General features: G+C 44.2%; 1 protein-coding gene across 1 annotated transcript in view; it reads left to right on the top strand.

The window, feature by feature from the left end:
* dlgap2a (discs, large homolog-associated protein 2a) overlaps nt 1-15886 on the top strand; it is a gene marked incomplete at its 3' end in the record, with an annotated part of 75690 nt that overhangs the window by 44615 nt on the left and 15189 nt on the right. The window contains exons 4-7 of the mRNA XM_083907935.1: nt 1735-1803; nt 3863-4022; nt 5026-5242; nt 12991-13050. Coding sequence (XP_083764061.1) covers nt 1735-1803; nt 3863-4022; nt 5026-5242; nt 12991-13050 — 506 coding nt within the window. The remainder of the gene's footprint in view (nt 1-1734; nt 1804-3862; nt 4023-5025; nt 5243-12990; nt 13051-15886) is intronic.

Consider the following 15886-nt stretch of genomic DNA (forward strand, 5'->3'; position numbering starts at 1 on the left):
GTGGCGAGCATACAGTAGATTTTCTCTTCTTCAAGGCTTTTTTTTCTTTTATTCTGCTTTTCATTCCACCTTTTTTCTGTCTCCTGTTGCCACGTTTTATGATTCAAATCACTGCGTCTGCTAGTATATATCTACAAGGCTCTAATGTGCTTGCTGCACTAATATAAAGTCAGTGTGGGCACGTTCGCGGCTGTTAACGGCGGTTAACGGCTGTTAACGGCGGTTAACGGCTGTTAACGGCGTCAACGTTAACGCACATTAACGCATGACTCGTTTCCATGACGACTGACTGGAAAAAGACGCTTGCGACATCATGTTTACCGTAGTCCAGGCCCCGTTTACAAGTTGGCTCCGTTAGCTGTGTTAGCTCCTTTAGCCTCAACGTTAACGCACATTAACGCATGACTCGTTTTTCATGACGACGGACTGGAAAAAGACCCTTGTTTACGTCATACTTACCCTAGTCCAGGCCCCGTTTACCAGTTAGCTCCGTTAGCGAGCCAACAGTCGAAATGGAACTGTCGGGTTATTCAACGAAAAGAACAGCGCTACCTGTGTACTGCGTATGTGTGCCTCTGTTTTTAAAAGTTTAGCGTTACTTTAGAGACTCATTTTAAAAATTGGGAGTCCCGTAAACATGACGTCACATATGTCTTTTTCCGGTTAGTCGTCATGCGTTTACATGCGTTAAAGCGGAACTAGACCGGAAGTTCCTATTATCGCTGTTTTTTTTGGTGTGTATCTGCGTCATTACCTTGTTTATGAAGCCTGACGGTTCGAAACAAACAGTTCAGCCACTGCTGAGAAAGTTGTGTTTTATTGTAATCTCGGGGCTCAACGAGATCACTGAAAATCCCGTTAACGTTACGTAAGCAGCGGTTCTCCTGAACAACCGATCGTCCTGCTCCGGGCGGTAGTCCGGGCACATCCGGTTGCGTACATTGAACCGCAGAAGAAGAATAACGTCCGTTGTGGAGGTGTTTCATGAGCAACAGTGTCTTCTGACTCTGGGTCTGACTCCGGTTTAAAGTCATAAAGGGACTGCAGCGGAGAGTCGTGACGAAGGGAGTTTTCTGTTGTTGTTTTTTCTCGCTAATAGATAGAGCATCCTCTTGCACACTGGACTAAGTCGTGTCCCTTGTATGCTTCTGTAGACATTAGAGGAGATGCACTGTGGCATGATTTGATAAAGAGCCAGTGCCATCTCAAAAACAGCCTCCACTCACTCAGCTGACAACAGCGCACTCCTGACAGTCACGGGTTTTGAGTGCACTCCGTTTATGCCTCAGTCGCTCCACTTAGAGCCGATCTTGTCAGCCAAACGCTCGACCAAGTTTCCGTACTTGGGGAAGGATGTTAAGCGATTTTTCTTTTTTTTGTTGTGTTTATTTGTTTTTTTTCTACTCTCATTTGGCTCTATTAACTAAATCTAATGGCCCACATGGGAAACGTCTGTGCTGTATTATCTCACGTCACATCACACGTGTGTGTTTTTCAAGAAATTGCCTCTTCCATGCAACATTAACCCCATTTTTTTCCCCCCATTTCTATCAACGCTCCATATCCTTGTCATTGTTGTATCGCAGCACTTTGGTGAAAAAACCCCCCCCAGGCAAACATTCGGTGCACCATTGCAGAGCCAGAGCCACTGGACTCGTTCCCAGTGACGTCACATCCACCATCCGACTCCCACCTGTGGGACCCAGTTAACTCTGTTTTCTTCTCTGCCCACAGCTCTTACCGCCTGGATAAAATCAACAGTGACATGCGTAACTACATCACCAATTTCGCTGCAGACTTAAGGTGAATACAAGCTCAGCGCCTCCTCCCCCTGCCTCTGCCTCTGCCTCTGCCTCTGCCTCTCTGTTGCTGCTGCTGCTGCTGTGTTGCGGTGGTCAGTCTCAGCTGTGGGAGCCAGCTGGCTCGCTGCCCTGCTGACACGCTCAATATGGACGTCTCACAGAGAGCTAACACTCCAAATCAGTCAGTGAAGGGTCACCTGGGGCAATCTGCTCTTATACAGGCACAGCGTTAGGCATTGTTAAATATGATTACATAATAAAGACGTGGCAGTAAATGACATATTGCATAAAATCGCATATTCAAGCTGATGTGTTTTGAGAGATTAAGAGTTCCGAGATAAGTCTTTCGTCCCATTTACAGCTTCCAAACTTTTACTATTTAATTCAGACTTAATCTCGGACTATTTCTTTATTGCGTTAGGACGACTTTGAGCGTCGCTAAGGTTGATTTTGCAGCCTTTGCAGCATGACAAGATGGATTGAGGGCCTTTTAATCACAATGGCGTTTTCCCTCCATGCCAAACACCAGCGTCTGTCTCTATAAAAAGCTCTGAAAATGCTTAGTCATCCCTGGCTGCCATTGCAAATAGATCTGGATGTGGGCATCGCACTTTGGTAGTCCTTAGGTGACTCACAAATAGTCCCTAGTTTACTTAAAGCACATTTTCCTCCTCTGTGCTGTTGTGTTTCGTCTTCTCTGCAGTGGTCAGAGCCCGTCATGAGTTTCGGACGTCAAACACATTTATTTGACCCTCCTGACACTGGGGGTGCTCTTTGGAGTGCTTGCTCGCTAACTAGCTCCCAATTTGCATTTCTGTCATTTCCAAGCATTGATTTGACGTTTCAGGCACCCGGGAAATCAAAATAATGACGCTGGTGAACTCGTCAGTGGGGCGGCGGGTGGGAGAGGAACAGGAAGAAAGAAAGGCAACCCTCTTGGGGGGGGCGACACAATCTCAAGTTCAGATTACCCAGAGGAGGCTCACTGGGCTTAATAGCACTTGATTGCTTTTGTCAATATGTTCCACCTGCAGCCACACGAGGCAAAATGATATTACACTGAATTATATTTAATTTGATATGTACAACAGCAACATTTAGCTTTTAAAATGTTTCCCAAACTATTACACTGTGTTCATGCATATACACATACATAACTGAAACTTTTTTCACTGTACTTATTATTACATAACAAGACAATAATAACAAACACATTAACGCATCTTTATTGCAGAACCTTATTTTGCGCCAAGACATTTTTTAGAGGGGTAGTGAGGCTTTTTAGGTTTGGGTAAGGGTTAGCTGCAGCTAACTGTGTACAGGCTATACAGGTTATTGGTTATATCACAGGATATACCTCACGATATGATATGCGATACATGGTCCATGACACCGATAATATCACGATTAGTGCTGGGCACGTTTAACGGTGTCAACACATATTAACGCATGCCGCGTTTCCATGACGACTGACCGGAAAAAACACGCGCGACGTCATGTTTACGTGACTCCCGATTGTTAAAAGGAGTCTCTAAAGTAACGCTAAACTTTAAAAACAGAGGCACAAATACGAAGTACAACGGTTACGCTGGTTATTTGTAGCGCTGCTCTTTTCGTTTAATAAACAGACCGCTCCATTTCGACTGTAGGGGCGCTGACGGCGCTAAAGGAGTTAACTGGTAAACGGTGCCTGGACTACGTTAAACATGACGTCACAAGCGTCTTTTTCCAGTCAGTCGTCGTGGAAACGAGTCGTTGGCGCTAATGTTAACGTTGAAGCTAACGCTAACGTTGACGCTAACATTAACATTGACGCTAACGTTGAGGTTAACGTTGAGGTTAACGTTGACGCTGACGTTAACGTTGAGGTTAACGTTGACGTTAAAGTATATGTATTGATCGTGGATGGGTAAATCTCCTAAACATGTTTCCTTAATCCCTGATGAAATTTCATGGTCATTTTCTGACCTAATTTTTTTGCATATAGCACCTTTTAAAAGGTCGTCACAGTACCTGTCGTCTCACTACCTGCTTGCATCTCTTCTCCTCTCTCTGTTCAGTCAGAGCTACCACTTGCAAGCCGCCAGAGACATGCACCCGAGCATTGCCCTGGATCCCTCTGCCAACTACAACTCGCCCAAGTTTCGCTCCAGGAACCAGAGCTATATGCGAGCAGTCAGCACCCTCAGTCAGGCTAGCTGTGTTAGCCAAGTGAGCCAGGTGAGTGTGAACCCTTTCAATTAGCACATAACACTCAAATCCATATCATATAATGTGCTACTCGCTCTGTTAGACTGCTAAGGGCCCCAGAGGAGGTCCCAGGGGAATCTCCAGCAAAATCTACAAGAATGAAATTCACCACAGGGCTTCATTTAAAATCCCACAGCACAACCGTTTGAAACAGAGATTTCTCTCTCTGTCAGCAACTCTTCTTTAGATATTAATACATATTTGCTGACTGCGACATGACACTTCATTGCAACTATTTTTTTTCTGTTAAAGCATCAATCTCCAAGGAGAGCGGTATTGATTTGTTCACAGTCTTAAAAGCCCCAACTAAACTCCTACTAATTCCAGGTACGAGCAGAGGCGCAGTTTGTGAACAGGCAAGGCAGGCAACTGCTTGGTGCCCCTAGCCAATAGGGGGCCCCCCCGACACTGGGCTGTTTTTACTGAAATTTGCAGTGACCAGCCGCATCCCCGTCCCCCTTAAACAACAATGGGCGATTTGGAATGACATCTCAGTAGGAAACCTCCCTAAAGGGGCCCCACCTCACATTAACCTCTGTGAAGTCGTTCTGCAAGTTGGAAACTCAGTTTATATAGCATTTTTAAACGCTATTTACAGTATTTTATTGTTCTTTACATTTATATTTTCACATACTTTTTAATTATAAGGTTTTTCAAAAAATATATATTTTCAACTCATACCTTTTTTTTTTTTTTTTACATATTTATAACATAATGGTGATGAATACTGGTTGGAAGGGCCCCCTGCAAATTTTTGCTTAGGGCCCCTACACACTCTAGAATCGCCTCTGGGTACGAGCAGAAAAAGCTTGTATTGCCAAATGGGAGCGGGATGACAACCGTCAAACAACAAACAGATGTTTGTAACATTCAAGCGTCAGTTCTTGTCAGTTACAGCTATTATATTGAAACCTGACCATTCCATTTTACGGAGAACAGTATAGAAAATGGCTTATTGTTTCCCCCTCCGCAGGTGAGCGAAACAGAAGTGAATGGCCAGTTTGAGTCTGTGTGTGAGTCCGTGTTCAGCGAGGTAGAATCCCAGGCCATGGAGGCCTTGGACCTCCCTGGCTGTTTTCGGACCCGGAGTCACAGCTACCTGCGAGCCATTCAGGCCGGTTACTCCCAAGACGATGACTGCATCCCCCCCTTGGCCTCCACTGTCACGTCCACCATTAGGGCCACCACAGGTAAGAACTAGACATTTATTTTTACACAGTTACAACATGTAACATCCTGGATGTCGGTCGTTTTTTTAAGTCGACGTGACAAACTGACACCAAAAGCTTACATTGATGTATTGTCATGGATGATTATCGAACATTTAGGGTTGTGCTGTCAAACAGCTCGACATCGTTGCATGAATCACACACCTGTATGTTTTCATTGTTCTTGATGGAGGGACGATGACGTTAGCTGTCACTCGTGCGCTGTTACCAGTTCATGCGGCTGTATTTTTTGGGAAACAGTGCTTCATCCGCTCATCCATCGGATGCATCAGAGAGTAAAGCTATGAACCCTATTGAAAATCACAAATGGAAAAAATGATCTGAAATCAGGTCAGAATAAGGACATGGCTGCTTTCGCCACTTCATTTTGGATATGTGATTTGGTGCCATATGGTGACACCCGTTGCACTCACAGCTTTATCACGATCTGGTCAAAGATTTGCTATAATTTCCATATATAATGCAGAGTTTGCATTCTTTACACCTTGCTGCAAACTTGGCCCACAGATTGTTCATCTGATTAAATTGTTTCCCCCCCCCCCGTCGTTGTTTACACATAATGAGATCCCACTACAAAGATGCAGACTTCTCTGTCTGGCCTTGGATAATAAACACTGTAAAAAGCTGGCAATAAAATATATCGGCAACTGAGCCGTCACGCACATATATCACATGTGCAAACGTGCTGCGATAAATCGACTCAGATGACACGTTCGTTTATTTCTGCGAGTGAGCCTTGATTATATATTGTAAGCTGGTGGTGGTGGTGCTTACAACAATTCCCATGATTGCTGGATTCACAGAGGAAACGGTATGTCCTTGTACAGATGAAGAATGGGGGGACGGAAAAGAAGACAATGTCTGGACAAGACATGTGAGCGGATTCCACCTCCTCCCCCACTGTATATTCACGGAATACCGTCAGTCAGTCTATGGTAGGGAGGATTAGAGGTGTGAACATCTGGAGATGTGCTGATCATCAATCTGTCATACTGATAAATGTCTGCTTACACTGCTTTCTCTTAATTAAAAAAATATCATTGCATTTTTCGGATGCAGAGTTTGATATGTGACATTTTGGACATTGGGGCAGTTGGTGCTTCGAAATCAGCGGGTCAAACTGGACCTGACATTTTCAATAGGGTTCATACTGTACTTCCTGAGTGACAAGACACGAAGGTCTTGAAGGTTTGCTCATCTTTGCCTCTTTTCATTGCACAAAGTACACTTTGCTTTTACCTCGAAAAACGAACGCCGTGAGAGCATGCTAGGGTCGTTCTTACACCTCGTTTACTGGAAATATTTTTTCCATTCTTTGTGATGTGTTCCTGGAGCAAGACATAGCTTTGTGCACTGAAAAGATGTGAAGAATGCATGCTACAAATTAAGGTTGAGAAGGCAGTGTAAGCCATTAATTGAAATGAGTCAAAATGGGAATATCTCCTACTATTATTTATAATACAATTACAGCAACTATAATATGAATATTCTTCAAAATACATCACATTTAAAGATGAGCAAATTGGGGCAATAATCAAAAGATTAGGACTTTATCTGTTACGTATTTATCTTATTTTGACTCATGGCATTCAGTGCATGACTTGATGTTAATGCTTTGTGGCAATTAAAAGCACATTCTCTCCAGCTGCTCACACCTCCGTCCATATTACAGATACATATTTACATTTGTCTTCCAGACAGAAATTATGTGCAGGAAGACTCTTGTTTACCTGACCAGACCAGTATACATGAGGATTTGGCAGACACAGCCCCTTTGGCTCATGATGATCTAGGCTGTCCCATAAGAAGAGACAGGCTCTACCAGCAGGATAACATGGGAGCTACAGCCAAACCTCTGTCAGGACCACCTGTTTCTCCAAGCCTCTTCAGATCCCCCAGATCTAGTGGCCCCGAACGGCCTTCGCCAAAAGCCATCCAGGCCAGTATCAAAGAGTCAGCTACCTTGGCTGCAGCGATCAGCATGCAGTGGAAGGAAGAGGTTTCCGCCATGCGCCGAGAGCTTGCTGACCTAAGGAGGGACCTCTGCAAAGAGCTCCGTGCGTTCAACAGCAATTTTAACACTTTCACGCAGCATTACAACACGTGGTCTCCACAGGCTGGCCACGCGGCAACTGGAGTTGGGGTAGGCTCGGGTGGAGGTGGAGGTGGAGGGTCTGGGACAGTCACAGGAGCAAGTTCAGGGGCAGAAGCAGGGACCGAGATACCGGCAAAGGCAGGTGCTTCAGGGGCAGGTGGTAAAGTAGGACATGGGTCCTCTACAGTAGATAGAGGTACCGGGGGAGCTAAAGAAAAGAAACCACAAGTATCCAAAGTGTCTGTGGGGACCCAGGCCAGAAGCAAGGTGCTTGTTCGGCAAAGCACTGCAGATGCAGCCGTCAACTGTCCAGAAGAGAGTGAAGAGAAGAAAGGCGCCCGCCGAAATCTGCCAAAACAGCTCTCAATGGACCCAAGCATCCTGGCCTGTCCACAGTCTATGTATGTTGAGAGTGCCATACCACTTTCTCTGGATCCCATTCTTCCAAGCTGTGTTAGGTCAGCCCAACTCGAGCCATCGGATTTAAACGCAGTGTCCTCTGAAAATCCACAACCAAATATATCACAACCAAAGCCAGGGCTGACGGACCAGCACATGTTGAGTTCAACTGACATTATCACTGATGATGAAACAGTCACCACACGTGGTGCAGAACCAATTCACTCAGAAACAGCCCCTGAAATCCCAAAGGATGCCGTTACAGTAGAACAGGAAATGCCAATCACACCACAGCTAATAGATATAGACCCAGCACATGTGCCTCATTCAGATACTCAATCATCTCACCCTGACATGATATCTGCAGAGGCAGAACTAATTAAAAAAGATAATATACAATTACCATATCCAGTCCCTGTAGTTACTGTATCACCACCAGAGGAACAAGATGTCATGTCAGATTCAGAGTCTCCAGATCCTGCCATCGTGGACGAGCCAGATTTAGTTTCCCAAGATCATGCGACCGTGTCTTTACCAAGTTCAGAAGCAGATGATTCTGACCCTGATGCTGAATCGACAGAATTAGAGCCAAAACCATCTGAAGTAGAAACTATGTTTTCTGACCCAGTAAACCAAGGGTCACTCCCGCCCTGCGTCGCACCCTCACCTGATCTTGGTGTTGTTGCACCTTGTCATTTAGAGACTGGCACCAGCTGTCCATCTATTGTGGTATCAGAGTATCTGGATAGTGATTGTCCTATCATTGACAGTGACAGTGGCAGTGACACAAATCTGGATCCCATTATCAGCTTTCCAGATGATCCCCCAGACCAAATGGCAACAGCCTCAACCTTTACGTCCAGTTCAACAGAAACACCACAGATTACTGAACCAGAGTCCCAAGATACAGAGTGGCCGCCCCTTCCGGAGCCACTCGACACCACCACCATATATCACGCTGATCTGGTTCACTTTGACTTGGTCATGCTGACTTCCCTAGACCAAGACGATCTTGACTCAGTGTTCATGGACCCTGAACCAGACCCATTTGACCTTAGCATTGACTCTCCATCTAATGCTGAGTATTTAGACCCACCTTTATACCACTCTGATTGCTCGCCCATGTCACCCGTTGACCCGGCCTCGCCATGTCCCCTCGATCCTTTACAGTTAGCAGAATCCCTCTGTTCTGATCTGGCTTTAGAGGATTTCTTAGATCACTCACCTCAGGACATGGCCTTGGAATTAGATAGCATCCCACTCCCGCAGGTCACTGTCACGATATCCCCGCCTAGTTCAGTATCCCCTGACACCTCACTAGAGATGGACTGTGGTCCCACATCAGGCTCATCTTCACCAGATCTCGAAGTCACACCCTCAGCGGATTTGGAGTCCGATGACGTTTTAGTGGAGACGCTGGAGTGTGCGGCTGCGTACCACGAGCATGGCGACAGCGTCGGAGAAGAATCCACAGGTAGTTCTGAAAGGTCGTCGAGTGAGAGGGCCTTTCTGTGGTGCAGGTGGCAGAGGAGGGTCCACAGACCGGCATCGATACGCCGGAGTGCCAGTGTGGAACTATGGAGTGGTAGATATGACTACAATAGCGCGGAAATCACATACGTCTCTCTCACTCTGTGAGTTTATACCTCATTCTCAGCAGACTAGATGTAGCTCAAACTGTATTTATTATTCAAAATAGAATGTTGTGCGATCGTTGGCGATTAAAATAGACTTTCGCCGTACACAGCAGTGACATTCCAGCATCTGGAGCCGTAAGAACTTGTATGTCATGGATTGCAAGAATGCGATGAAACCCTCTCTGTTGTGACTGAAAGAGGATGTGTCAGGAACATTCACTGGAAGCATTGTGAAGGTCGCTAAAAGTCAGGTCGCCGCCGCTGCTGATATGAGCATTGTTGCAGGACGGTTACCTTTATAATCACTGGATGAGCTTTTTTTTTCCGTGAACGTTCCCGTTCAAACAGAACAGTGGATTATGACAAAGACATTTTGCACATCTATTTTCAGAGACTCTTTCAGAGCTAACCAGACATCCCGTCTCGCAGAGACGACGGAAACTTTCCTCTGTGCTTATTGTCACTCCAGAATGGGGACGGGGGGGAAATTTAATTTTGACAGTTATTATATAACTATACGAAAACAAACTGTTTACTATGTGAGCTATGTGATGGATTCTGCAATGCTGAAGACAAAAAAAAAAAAGAAGGAAACAATGCTGTGAAACGATACGTCGACGGAGCTAGAATACGACACGCTTTTAAATTGTTACGGGGAAATACTTTCACGCTCATGCTCAAATATAACAGTGACGTCATATGTAGCCTCTCAGCCTCATCTTACCGACACAGTTTGCTACCAAACACGCAGCACATACAGATACACATGAGTATAAATACATCTATTTAAAAACTATACAATGTGTGATAATCAACCAGTGTAATAACGGGCCTTGTTGATAGGTGTTAGTGTGTTTTTTACAGTCAGATATTATCTTAAAGGGGAATTACTGAAGTTTTCAATCGGGGGTTTTATGTTTTTAAATGTGAGCGTGTAACGTGATTAGTACTCACAAACCTTTTAAAACTGGTCTCGTGACTACTATACTCCCACATTTATAAACATAGCACCCAAAAACAAACAGAATTCCGCTTTAATGCTCAGGAATCACAGATCGCGAATGTAACGGGGAAATAAGTGTAGTATAAGTGGACTGAAAAGAGTTAGACATCCTGATGTGGCCATTTTATTTTATTTTTTAATTGTGTGACACTGGATAATGAAAACTATGGTAAATCGGTGCATGACAGATGGCCTCAATATTTCTTTTTTGTGCATTTCATACACGGTGCCTCCGTGTAAGTGCTTGGTTCTTATTCATTGTTTCGTCCTGATAATCAGTGCAATGAAAGGAGCCGACAATACCGCCGCCGCCGCCGAAGACGCCGAATCCTGTTAGCGGCAGCGAGCGGCTAAAAGCCAGGCGAAATCACAAGATGTATCTGTGCTATCTATCCTGTTAATGGGCTCCGTGCAGAATCCCTTACTGAAGTCTGTGCTCTAATAAAGTGCACTGGAACAAAGAGAGCTTAATCAGTGCGCTGCCAGAAAGAAAAAAAAGGATCTTCCCGTGTGATGTTTTGAATGGAATATGCACAGAGCACTTCATGAAAGTTTTTGCTAAATTGACTGAATCTGAAAGGCTCCTTTTTTGTGTCTTTTTTTAAAGTTAATTAGGTTGCGTTTGTTTTATTCTTTCCGCTCATTTCGCGGGCATAAAAAGAAAAAGGCTCCACGTTTAACTTTGGGGGGGATATAAAAGCAGTGCATAATTCCACCTGTACTGCGCTGACATCATGTTTATTCATAAGTTATAGCGTGGGGGAATGCACTGACAGATTATGTGTGTATGATAACAGGCGGCTGCTATGCGCGCTGGAACAAAGAGATTAATGCTGGAGAGTGGTTTTTGAATTTCTGCCTTTTTTGTTGTTGTTTTTGTTGAGACTATTTGATGTGTTCACTGTGTTCGTCGTAACACAGGACGTAACTGTTTTTTAACCCCCGTGACCTCGGTGTGCCCAACATAATTGCTTCCGGGTTACATCCGTGTTAATCTTTTTAACCTCATACTCTGCCTGTAACCTTAATTACAAGGTTTGAACAAATACCAACATAATTAGCTTTTCACGTCACCCTAACCAGCACCTGCCGCATATGCAGGGGTTAAACTTAGGGGTGAAAGTAAGCTTGTTTATTCTGTGCCGTATGCTGTTCTATTTCGAGCTAAAGCTGCCAAAACCCCACAAAAACAAAGACCCTGTGATGACTAGCAACAAATAGAGCTGAAACAATTAAAGGTGCATTATGTAATAAATCTAAATCAACTGGCCATAAAATCCTCCTAATATGTCACAGAGACTCAGGAATAATGTTCATATAACAAACTGAACTCACCAACAACAACAGTACAGCCAAAATTTTTGCATTAAAAAATACATTTTGCAGACTGCAAATCATGTTTATGTTTTGAAATCATGTTTTGGCATGTGGCGCCACCTACCGCCGTCTACCAATCATTGCAGTCGGTAGAGTCTCAGCTGCCGAGCAACCACGGGTTGCCAGTTACGTCAGAAAACGAAACCTAAAAGGTATTCGGTATTTTGAATTTGAATGTAGTAACCGTTTTTTGGCCACATTCTTACATATGGCACCTTTAATCGATTACTACTGTTTTGATCATCGATTAATCGGTTAGGGTTTAAAACAAGATTTCTGATTGTTTCAGCTTCTTAAATGTGAATATTTTCTTTGTTTCTTTGCTCCACATCACATCAAAACCATCAAAACTGAATCATTTTGGTTTGTGGACAAAAACAAAGACATTCGAGAACGTCGTCATTTCCAGTGTTTGACAAACACCGATCAACAGACCATTGTTCCACAGAAGACAATAGACTGTTCAGCTGCTTTTGATACATTTTTTCGATTTATCTATTTTTTTCTAATTTGAAACAATCCCCATCGTTTATGTCAATAAAAATGAAAATGAAATAAAAAAACCCTACGTTCAAATCAGTCTGAACAAAGCCCTCGGCCGTGATATCGTGACGTCACGGCCCGCTCTGAGCTATTGCTTAAGTATCGCACTTTAAAAAGGTCATATAAAGGTTAAGATACATTCAAGGAAGTTTGCACAACACAAATTATTTTGTTGCAACGTTTAAATAAATCATTTGCTGTACATGACGTCAAGAGCTTCAATTTTCTGTCTATATAATGAGAAATAAGAACTTACGGACTATCAGTCATCTCTCCCCTATATAATAAGAACCAATGGTCACCTGTAACTATAACTTCATGCGCATCACCGTTAAAAAAAATCCACACCAATTACCATAGATCTCTATGTCATTTAAGTGGTTATTATGATTACTTTCAGATCAGTTTTCCATCTAAATGAAAACGGTGTAGAATAAACCACGAGGCTAACGATAATCCGGTGATGCTCTAAAGAGAAATAAAGGACGGAAACGCTCCTCTTTCTGGTCGTGTTTTTGGAATCGTACCTTCTTTCTTGTGGTCTCTCTCTCCCACTGTATCCACTCATCCTTTGTGTTAACGTTAATAGATTGTACTGCTGTGTATGTACCACCCCCTCTCCCCCTCTCCCCCCCCCCCCCCACCTTGTTTCCAGGGATCCAGTTCTGCCTCCCCTCCACCTGCGGCATCGATCGGCCTCCTCAGCAAACCCCAGGTAAAGCTGCAGCCTGGGACATCCTCCATATTGTACAGTACATCACCAGCAAATGTTGAGAACATGAAGTTGTAGCCCTCATGTTCAGAATTAAAGGATTTCAGTCATCGGTTTGAGCTTTCGGAGCACAAACACAACATCTGCGGCTCCTTCGTGAAGCACTTGACCCCTCCAGCTGCTGGCTTGTCTGGTACATGCAGTTGCTCCATTGCACCTGCTCTACTCTACAACTACTATAAATCGCTCTGCTCTTCTTTTTTTTTCTTTTGACTGAGAGTGACGACAGTCCTGACACACTCCCAATTGCTGAGAGTGCTTTGCTTTTTTTCCCCCCTTCCCTGCTGTTGTTGGACATATTTACGATTCTGTCGCTTTCTCAAACATGCCGGAGACCACAGTTACGACTCGAACAAGAGTTTCCCGCATGTACACGTCCACATCGTCCGTTAGGGTTGGGTACCATTAATAACAGTATCTGGAATTCGGTACCGGGTGCCAGACGGTACCTTATTTTGGTAATTTTAAAATGTTTTTCAGTTGTAAAACAAAGTTTACACTTCTCAGTTTCAGCTTTTTATGAAGAGGATTTAAGGCCAGTCAATGAAACATAAACATAAATAAATGTTATTGGAATTAAATATTGAAGAAGACAACAAGTGTTTTGCACAATCAGCTGTGGACTGTGAGCTAACTCACACAGCTAACGCTAGCCACAGACACCAGGCTAACGACATGCAAACACTTTTTGAGGTCTCAGCCTTTGTCGGCCCTTTGTCTCTTGTCACAACCAGTGTTTTACACAATCAGCTGCGGACTGTGACCTAACTGGCCCGAAAGTTAGCCACACGGCTAACACTAGCCACAGACGGCAGGCTAACGACAAGCAAACACTTTTTGAGGTGTTGGCCCTTTGTCGGCCCTTTGTGTCTTGTCTCAAACAAGTGTTTTACACAATGAGCTGTGGACTGTGAGCTAACTGGCCCAAAAGTTAGCCACAGAGCTAACGCTTAGCCACGGACGGCAATGCTAACGACAAGCAAACACTTTTTGAGGAGGCTGACCCCGTTCGACTAGAACACAACATGCCACAGCTCTCTCAGCAACTACGCGGGGCAACAGAAAAAACATGGCAATTAGTGCTACTACTGGCACGGCTAGCTTTGGTAGTTGTAATGCAGCGTGTTTCCCCTGTTGCGTAGCTCTCACATTCTCGCGCTCTTGTGCGCTTTTTTTTAGAAATTCACTCAGTTGGCAAGAAGTTTGTTTCATAAAAGCAGGCTTCTCAGACTGCAGCAGCCGTATCACTTTGATGAAAAGAAGCACAACATCAGAAAAAAAAATCCATCGATCAAGAAAAACTAGCAATGACACGACTTCATCTGCAACCACGCTGGTGTTCTTTGTTGCCGGAGATGCATCACAACTCGCTTGACACTTTTGAATCCATCTAGAGCGACGAACAACTCACACACCGCTCCTACTATTGTTGTTTACTATTTTTATATTAATCTCTTGATTGTTTCTATCTGCCACCCGGGTGACAGTGCCAATAATGGATTCCCACCATTCATCTTCCCCTCCCTCCGGATCATTTGCATATCCTTAAATTCCTGCCGCAAAACAAACACTGCTGCATTTTCCTGTTCAGTGATAAATCCAATCGGGGAGAGAGAGTGAGAGAGAGACTCTTAATGACGTGTCACTCAACTCCCACAATCCCCACCCTCACTTAAGCATTCAAGCCAGTCCTGATAGATAGAGAAGGCCTAACAGAGATGGAGCGCTTGAATCACTACCTTGGTGTCTCGCGTTTATCAGACTCACCGGGCCGACGGTAGTTTGTTGATGTGTGTGTGTGTGAGAGAGGGAGATTAAGTGGAGAATTCACACTGAATACATTTAGCAACCGCCCAAAACAACATCTATCACTTAACTGTTCTCACTGTACTGACTGTGTGTCTTCAAACTTCATTGTTCCTCTCCTCAAGTTCCTTCTTTTGGGAAATCCAGTCCTCGGTTTTACACAATCAGCAGCGGACTGTGAGCTAACCGGCCCGAACGTTAGCCACACGGCTAACGCTAGCCACAGACGGCAGGCTAACGACGAGCAAACACTTTTTTGAGGAGTCAGAGGCTCACCCTGTTCGACGAGATGTCACCGCTCTCTCCGCGACTACAAAACACTCGCAAATGTTGGTAGCTAGTAGTAGCACGGCTAACTAGCATTGGTAGCTGTGATGCAGCAGTCGTCACTTTCCATGAGTCAAAAACGGTACATTCTTCCGCATTTAAATAAATCCTGTGTTTGATCACACTCTTAGAAATAAAAGTGCTAAGCTAGTAGTAGCACGGCTAGCTAGCATTAGTAGCCGTGATGCAGCAGTCGTCACTTTCCGTGAGTCAAAAACGGTACATTCTTCAGCATTTAAATAAATCCCGTGTTTGATCACACTCTTAGAAATAAAAGTGCTAAGCTAGTAGTAGCACGGCTAGCTAGCATTAGTAGCTGCGATGCAGCAGTCGTCACTTTACATGAGTCAAAAACAGTACATTCTTCAGCATTTAAATAAATCCCGTGTTTGATCACAATCTTAGAATTAAAAGTGCTAAGTAGAACCATATAAGGTTCTCCGGCTTGTCCTCATAGGAGAACCCTTTTGGAGGGTTCCACCAAAAACCCTTTGAAAACCCTTTATTCAGGAAAGGCGTTTTAAAGGGTTCTCTGGCTCAAAATAGTTCTTACTGGAACCATTAGTGTTACCAAGAACCCCTGTAAAACCCTTTCTTCACAAAAGGTTTTTTCAGAAGCAAATGGTTCCAGGTAGAACCTCAGCCC

This window comes from Microchirus variegatus (genome assembly GCF_963457635.1).
Source record: "Microchirus variegatus genome assembly, chromosome: 21".
NCBI lineage: Eukaryota > Metazoa > Chordata > Actinopteri > Pleuronectiformes > Soleidae > Microchirus > Microchirus variegatus.